The sequence below is a fragment of the Peromyscus leucopus genome, chromosome 3, assembly GCF_004664715.2.
Source record: "Peromyscus leucopus breed LL Stock chromosome 3, UCI_PerLeu_2.1, whole genome shotgun sequence".
In the NCBI taxonomy this organism is placed as follows: Eukaryota; Metazoa; Chordata; class Mammalia; order Rodentia; family Cricetidae; genus Peromyscus; species Peromyscus leucopus.
Window position 1 is genome coordinate 76,126,195 of NC_051065.1, and position 8,135 is coordinate 76,134,329.

The 8,135-nt window shown below is 40.3% G+C and overlaps 1 protein-coding gene across 4 annotated transcripts in view; it reads left to right on the forward strand.

The window, feature by feature from the left end:
* LOC114710927 (broad substrate specificity ATP-binding cassette transporter ABCG2) overlaps positions 1 to 7,402 on the forward strand; it is a 123,212-nt gene extending 115,810 nt beyond the window's left edge. For all 4 annotated transcript variants that reach the window (XM_028895237.2, XM_028895236.2, XM_028895238.2 and 1 more), the window contains 4 exons: positions 621 to 775; positions 4,209 to 4,298; positions 5,289 to 5,377; positions 7,198 to 7,402. In XM_028895237.2, coding sequence (XP_028751070.1) covers positions 621 to 775; positions 4,209 to 4,298; positions 5,289 to 5,377; positions 7,198 to 7,345 — 482 coding nt within the window. In that variant the 3' untranslated portion in view covers positions 7,346 to 7,402. The remainder of the gene's footprint in view (positions 1 to 620; positions 776 to 4,208; positions 4,299 to 5,288; positions 5,378 to 7,197) is intronic.
* Positions 7,403 to 8,135: the final 733 nt, after the last annotated feature.

The following is an 8,135-nucleotide window of genomic DNA, read 5'->3' on the forward strand; positions in this document are numbered from 1 at the left end:
TAGCTTTGCGCCTTTCCTGGAACTCACTTGGTAGCCCAGGCTGGCCTTGAACTCACAGAGATCCACCTGCCTCTGCCTCCTGAGTGCTGGGATTAAAGGCATGCGCCACCACCGCCCGGCAACTTAGTCCTATTTTTAATGTCTAGGGAGACATAGATGATAGAAGAACCCTCCCCTCCTTTGTATTTTAAACCATCCTGAGGTCATGTAATTGTGAACCAAGTTTCTTCACTGGCGCAGTTAGAGCAAACACTGAGAGATGTGGGGATGTCTGGGCAAATGCATGTTTTCTCTTGGTGAGCTTCCTGTGGTGGGGGAGGGCAGTGGTATTGGGGCCAGTGTTTCCTGTAGCTGTCCATTTAAGGAGCTCAGAATTATTCTTGTTACATGTATAGAAATACACCCGTTATCTGAAATAGTGCTCTTAAAATAAGCAGGGAAAAGGAAATTCTGTTGGTTGATGCAGTTACACAGAATAAAACAATGAAGTTGGTGACCCAGAGTGGTTGGATATTGGGTGACCTTTTCTCATCTATTCTGATAAATCTCTACAGTGTATTTGCACAACACACACACCAAATACACAGGACACTGCACTGATTACTTCTTTTCTTTCCAAGGATTGAAGAAAGAGGTGGGGGCTTTTTTCATCATGATGTTCACCCTTATAATGGTCGCTTACACAGCCAGTTCCATGGCACTGGCCATAGCTGCAGGTCAAAGCGTGGTATCCGTGGCAACACTTCTCATGACAATCTCTTTTGTATTTATGATGGTGAGTATAGACACTGCTTCTCTGAGAAGACAATTCTTGCCTTGTTTTCTCTGAATATTTATCGGTTGCAGAAATCTGCTTTGGGGATTCTTTCCATTAGGACTGTGACACTTTGAGAAATCCAGATGCTCAAATACAGTGACTATGAGGAAAAGTAATGGCTTTCCACCTAACCTCTATCAAGTCCCTTGTATTGCTACTTAGTGTTGCTGTGACTTCGCTAACATTTCCTCACTGAGGAAATAAGCTTTTGAAAGATGATTTTTAGCTGGATGTAATGGTGTATGTCTGTAATCTGGCACTTAGGAGTACGGCTGTGTGTTCAAGCCAAGCCTTAGGTACACAGTGAGATGCATCTTGTGAGTTTATTGTTATTCAGTAAACTCTGGTATAATGGAAAGTGGGGGGGGAAAGTCACAGAAATGGAAAAAAATACTTCTTGCTGATGTTAGACAACCTTGGTAAATAGAAAATTGAAAACAGACATTGTCATTGACTCCTTGAAAAATGACAGCATATCCTTCATTTTGTCTACCAATTAGTAACCAGAAATGATTGGGTTGAATTCCTGAAAAAGGGAAAGTGAAGCTCATGGAAAATGTAACTGTGTACCAAGGAGTCTATCTTGGGTCCCTCTTATGTTTTGACTATTAAGTGTTTTAAAAATAGTTTGAAAAGAAGCCAGCATGGTAATGTAGGTAGTATATGTTCATAATCTCAATCTCAGTCCCTGGGATATCTTAGAGGTAGAGGGAACAGGAAATTGAAGTTATCTTTAGCTACATAGTAATTTTGAGGGCAGCCTGGGCTGCCTGAGACCATGTCTTTAAGAAGAAAAAGCTAGAGACTTTCAAAGTCCACCTACCTTCAGTAGATACCTAATTATTTCACGTTGCTAGTTTAATGATTCCTCACTCCTAATATTGTATGTCTCAATTTTGCTCTCAAGTGATAAAAGGACCAGCTCCCATGTCTTTCTCCTACATCATTAAATAGGAACAGCTCGCACACTGACACAGGGTCCTCTTCACTAGAGGAGGCTATCTTTCAGTGAGCCGCCATTAGCTGAAGTCTTGCCAAGTGTTTATAAATAGGACTTTAAAGCCAGTCATCAATCTGTATTCACCCAGATGGTATGTCATATAATCGGTACTCGTTAGCACAGTTTTAAACATGCACACACAACCCAACAGCACTGTCGTTGTTGTCATATCCCAACCCTCTTAGTATGGCAGAACACATTCCATGAGAACCTCTGTAGCTAGAGTTTTCCTGCCTGGCCCACAGTCAGGACAAATCTTTGTCACCCGCCAGTCCCACAGCCGCTCAGACCCAACCAAGTAAACACAGAGATTTATATTGCTTACAAACTATGACTGTGGCAGGCTTCTTGCTAACTGTTCTTATATCTTAAATTAATCCATTTCCATAAATCTATACCTTGCCACGTGGCTCGTGGCTTACTGGTGTCTTCACATGCTGCTGGTCATTGGAGTGTCTGACAGTGACTCCTTCTGCCTTCCTGTTCTTTCTTTTCTCCTCTCTGTTAGTCCCGCCTATACTTCCTGCCTAGCCACAGGCCAATCAGTATTTTATTTATTGACCAATCAGAGCAACACATTTGAAATACAGACCATCCCACAGCAAACCTCATTTTGCCTATTTTTAATCTTGAATAGTCAATTGCTGGCATCTCCACTGTGGTTCTGCTTTGGGGGCAATCTTTTTTTTAATTTATTTATTTTGATTCTTAAATTATGTGCATGTATGTGCATCTGTATGGAGTATATACACTAGTGCAGTGACCTCAAAGGCTGGAAGACAGTGCCAGATACTCTGGAGCCAGGGTAGTTGTGGTTGTGAGCCACCTGATATGGGTGCTGAGAACCAAACTCAGTCCTCTGCTACAGCAGTAATTGCTCTTGACTACTGAGCCCTCTCTAGCCCCATAGTTCAGCTTATATGGAGGTATTACTTACATTTTCTGCTGTACATCACCATATCATGCTCTTATCTGTTCTAATTTGGAGATTATTTTATACCTGCATTCTGAACCTAAAATTGTTTCTAAAGCTATGACTATAGAACATAAACTGTTGTCAATAACAAATCTTGTCTGGATGTACAGCAACATGCTTGTTCTGGATTATTCTAGTGTGTTCTGTATTTCCAGGATTATTGGGAGGAACGCATAAAGGTGGCATAATTAGAATCACAGAACAGACTGCATCCATATCCATATCAAAAGATTCAACTGAGGAAAAGATGTATGCTTTTCTTGTGTATACATGTCACCATTTCCCCCTGTCACTATTCCTTAAAGAATGGTATAATCCAATAATAATGGTAGCATATATCTATAATCCTAACATTTAGGAGGCAGAGCCAAGAGGATTACTCTGAATTTGAGGCCAACCTCGTCTACATAGAAAATTCTAGACCAGCTGGGACTACATAGGGATACTGTTTCATCCATTCATTTATTTATTCATAAATAATAGAGTATACCAACTGTTTATTTAGCATAGGTGTTGTATTAGGCATTTTAATCACTCTGCAGATAATCTTCGAACATCTGTGATGTGTCTATTTTGAGTATAAAGGCTGGGCTGGAGAAATGGTTTAGCAGTTAAGAGCACTGGCTGCTCTTTCTGAAGATGTAGGTTTGATGTCTAGGACTCACCTAGTGGCTTATAGCTGTCACTAATTCCAATTCCAGTCCCAGGGGATCTGACACCTTCTCTGGCCTCTGTGGGTATCAGGTATGCATGCAGTGAACTTACATACAGACAAAACACTCACACACATAAAATAAAAATGAATAATTCTTTTTTTAAAAGCATACAAGCCACGTGTAGGTTATATTAAAGTACTGTGTCATCTTAAAAATAAGAGAATTGTGCATCTGCAGAATTTAGTTTACATGTTGGAAGTCTGGACCCAACCTATACCCATGAGAGACTAAGGGATGATTCTGTTTTTTTATCTTCCATTGCAGTTATACAGAAAGTTGAAGACATTCTAAACCATTGAGGATCATCAAATAACTTGAATATATAATATTAATTATAGGTGTATAATCCTCCCCTTAATGCCATAAATAACCACTGCAGAAGTACTCATGTTAAGCAAGACTATTAGGAGATATTATAACTGCAGTTTTCATACCGCCTGGCCTTAGCAGTGATGTTTAGCAGATGCAGGTTATTTGTGTGGGGGAGGGGGATTGGTTGCTTTGTTTTTGTTTTTGAGATAATCGTGCCAGATATCCCAGGCTGGCTTTGAACTTGTGATCCCTCTGTCTCAGCCTCCCTAGGTTTGATTACAGGCATGCACCATCACACTTGTCTACATGCAAGGCCTCATAGGAAGTCTTAACTAAAGCTATGAAATCACTAGACTGGTTCTAACTTACAGGTTTTGCATCTTGCAGATTTTTTCTGGTCTTTTGGTGAATCTCACAACCATTGAGCCTTGGTTGTCCTGGCTTCAGTACTTCAGCATTCCTCGATATGGCTACACAGTAAGTTATCCTTGCTTGTCATTGTGACTATCTGGATTCCCAAGCTAGGAATGGTGGAATAAAGCCTAACCTTGTCATATCCTTAGCCACAAGTGTGAACCTGCCCCATCCAGTTTCCTTCCGGAAACAGTGGCTAATAATTTCCTATTAGTCTTTTTTATTGGAGGGTCAAAGAGTCATCTGGGGTTTTCCATTGTCACCCCATTATTGGAGGGACATGAAGATTGGGGAGAAACCACATAAAGGAGAAATGTTGACTAATTGATGAAAATATTGTTTCTGTTCAGTACAGAAGTAAATGAGAGGAGAGGGGACTGTAGTACATAGTTTATATTGAAACTGAAATCTGAAGAAAAATAGATTGTAATACTCAACAACCATATAGGCTCTAGCAACTAATCAAATACAAAGAAAATAGCTCTGTCTTAATTCAGTATAATAAAGTTTCTGATTTCCATAATTACTACTTTTTTTATGAAAACCAGAAAAGATTGTTACTACAAATCAACAATATTCATTGAGCATCATATCATTTTAATTTACCTTTAAGATTTTTTTTTTGAGACAGGGTTTCTCTGTGTAGCTTTGCACCTTTCCTGGAACTCGCTTTGTAGACCAGGCTGACCTCGAACTCACAGAGATCCGCCTGGCTCTGCCTCCCGAGTGCTGAGCATCATATCATTTTAATTATAGGTTTTATGGGTTATAAAATTGGGATGAGGGTGCTCTGGGGTAGTCATGAGTCTTCCCTTTTGGCCAGTTGGAAGTTACTTGTTTGCCTGTTTTGGTGTTAAAAAAAAAAAAAGAGGGGAGAGAAAGAAAGAGAAAGAGAGAGAGAGAGAGAGAGAGAGAGAGATTATATATATGCAGCTTGGCATGCTTTCAGAAATAACAATAAAGATTAAATTTGAGCATATGATTGTGATAATTCCTTGGAAACATTTTGGAATTTAACACTATTGACATTGCTCGATCTTATGTGTATTCTAGGCTTTGCAGTATAATGAATTCTTGGGACAAGAGTTCTGTCCAGAACTCAATGCAAATGTCAGCGACACCTGCAATAACAGCTTTGCAATGTAAGTTTGTGTTCAGTGTCACACTGTTTGTGTCTTACTGTGATGTACTGTAAAACAGCTGCTTGGCTTAGAGGTAGGATGAGTCAAACTTTAAGCCTTAATTTTTCAGTCTGTGAAGGGAGCCCTTATACACTACTTCATGTGACCATGTTGAAACAGCTCCTATAACCTGTAACAGTCAAAGCCATATTTAATGTGAAAAAAATGCTCCCTGTGTATTGATTGAGATGTTTTAAAAGTTCCCTGTTATTTTTTTGATTGGGTTTGAATTCTTACTTTTCAGAACTTTGGGGTTACAAATAGGCTGCTTTGATAATTTAGGAGGGATGTGTAATCTCTGAACTGAAATGGATTATAACCCAGAGCCCAGAATGGAAGACAGTAGTAGGCACTCGGACAGTGAGCAAGAAGGACGTCACTGATTACTCTGACCCTGATGTCACTTTCTGCCCCAGTGCCTTTGGGAACATCATGGAACTCAAGGCTGCCAGTTGGGGTGTATGTGTGTGCTCATTTAAACCAAACTGAAATTCTCCCTATAAGAGGATGCACTTTTTCAAGAATTAAAACAGAATTCAGGTTCTAATAAATTAGATGACCTTATTTTAAAATGTTAATACTTTTATGATAATTATTAATGATCTGATTTTTGATATAAAGATTAATGAAAGAACAGAATGCTGGTCTCCCAAATCCCTCCTGAGTGTTCAGTTGTAAAAATAGTTGCTAGTAATAGGATGATTTCCTATTTTGGGTTCTTGACAGACAACTTTCGAAACAGGGGTTTCCCCCAGAGAGCTTTTCTTTGCCTGCCCATTGAATTTTGGTTGGATGTGGGTGTGGCATCTTTCTAACACAAAGTCCTTGCCAGCCTGCTGGCCAGGAGGGAGTGGACAGGAAAAGAGGTACCACAGAAGGAGGAGCCATGGCAGGCTTAGTGCTCACATAAGGCTTGACCTCATAAAAGGAAGGAGAAAACTGCTCTTAAAGCAAAGAGGAATGGCTATTTTGGAATCTGCTGAACCCCACCATGCACAGGAAAAGCAGCCACAATAATCGTGGCTACATCGGGTGGATTCACGCTAGGGCCACTCCATCCTGCTCTGCTCTACTTGCTATCTAAGGCCTGTGTCCTTTAGCTGAGAGTCTGCAGGTGAAAGCTGACAGACGTGACTTCGGCTGAAAGTCGTTGCTCCCTCTTGCCAAATGGAGCTTTCTGACCTGCTTTCCTCACTTTGTGGCCGAGGAAACTGCAAGGGAAGGGCTGAACCCAGCATGGCTACAGCTGAGGTCTTCGCCTTTAGTAACGAGTAAACGAAAAGGCACTTGTTCAGCGTTTCTGCCTTTTGTAGACAGCAGCGTCATAGATTTACAATTAATGAATCTGATGAGGCAAGAAACTTAGTTAATAGTAAGACTATGTTAACTTGGCCAAATTTGTTAAAGTGCTTAATAGTTAAACTCTTTTTGGATTGTTTTAAGGATTAACTTAATTAGGTGCAAGTTGCTTAGCCTAGAATCTAGTAAATTGTAAGCCTGGAGAAGGCTTTCCTTAGCATCTGTTAATTGCCTGTAGTTCTTCATGTAGGAGGGGGGCCTTGTAAGATTTTCCCTATCCATGACAGTGTCAACTGGTGGTGTCATTATGCGAGTCTTGTTTAGGCAACCATATTGTTGAGATTTCAAGGGTTCAACATTCTTGTCATATATTGATTTGGCTAACCAATGGGTTTCTGTAATAAAGAAATAGTAGATGTATTGATTAATATTTGACAGATGCTAGGGATGAACTTAATCAATTTTGTATATTTAAATTTCAGATGTACTGGTGACGAATACTTGAAAAGTCAGGGCATCGATCTGTCACCTTGGGGACTGTGGAAGAATCATGTGGCTCTGGCTTGTATGATTATTATCTTCCTCACAATTGCCTACCTAAAGTTGTTATTACTTAAAAAGTATTCTTAAATTCCCCTTTACCATACTATTAAATGTATTCCTATTAAATGTGGGCATTTTGATTGATGTGTGCAGTGTTCTTTTACACACACAAATATAACCTGCTGAGACCATTTAGTGTTGCTCACATGTCTGTGTTTAGGGTTGACCACCCATTGAGGGCTCATCCCTGGAGAAAGCTGATTGTTCATTTCTTAGCAGCCATTAACTAATTGCCTGTAGTTCTTCATGTAGGAGTGAAGCCTTGTAAGATTTTCCCTATCCATGACAGTGTCAGCTGGAGTTGTTGTTATGCCGGTCTTGTTTAGGCAACCCTATTGTTGAGATTTCAACTTCCCTGTCGTATATAGAAGGCACTATCTCATAGCAGACGCCATGGTCCTCTGGCTGTTAAAATCTTTCTTCACTCTCTTCCACAATGTCCCCTTATCATTTGATGCAGGGGTTGTGTTGCCGGTGTATCAATTAGGGGTGTGTACTCCCCAGTCAGTTATTCTCTGCATTTCGACCAGTTGGGGCTTTATAGAATAGTCTCCTTCTGCAGCAAAATGACGCTTCTTTTATGAGGGGTGAGAGCTGCACTTTTCTTTGGGTATAAGGACAGATGTTTAGAATGAATCTGGGAATTATACTGGTTTAAGAATGTGGCAGTAGTGGATCCCCTTCTAGGGCCCATGACCTCACCAGCAACAGGGAGTTGCTAGGATCATAGTACCACACATGAATTGCCACCTATTAAGTGGGCCTTAAATCCTCCCTTGGCAACACTTTGAGATACTGTGAGAGACAGTTCTCAGGG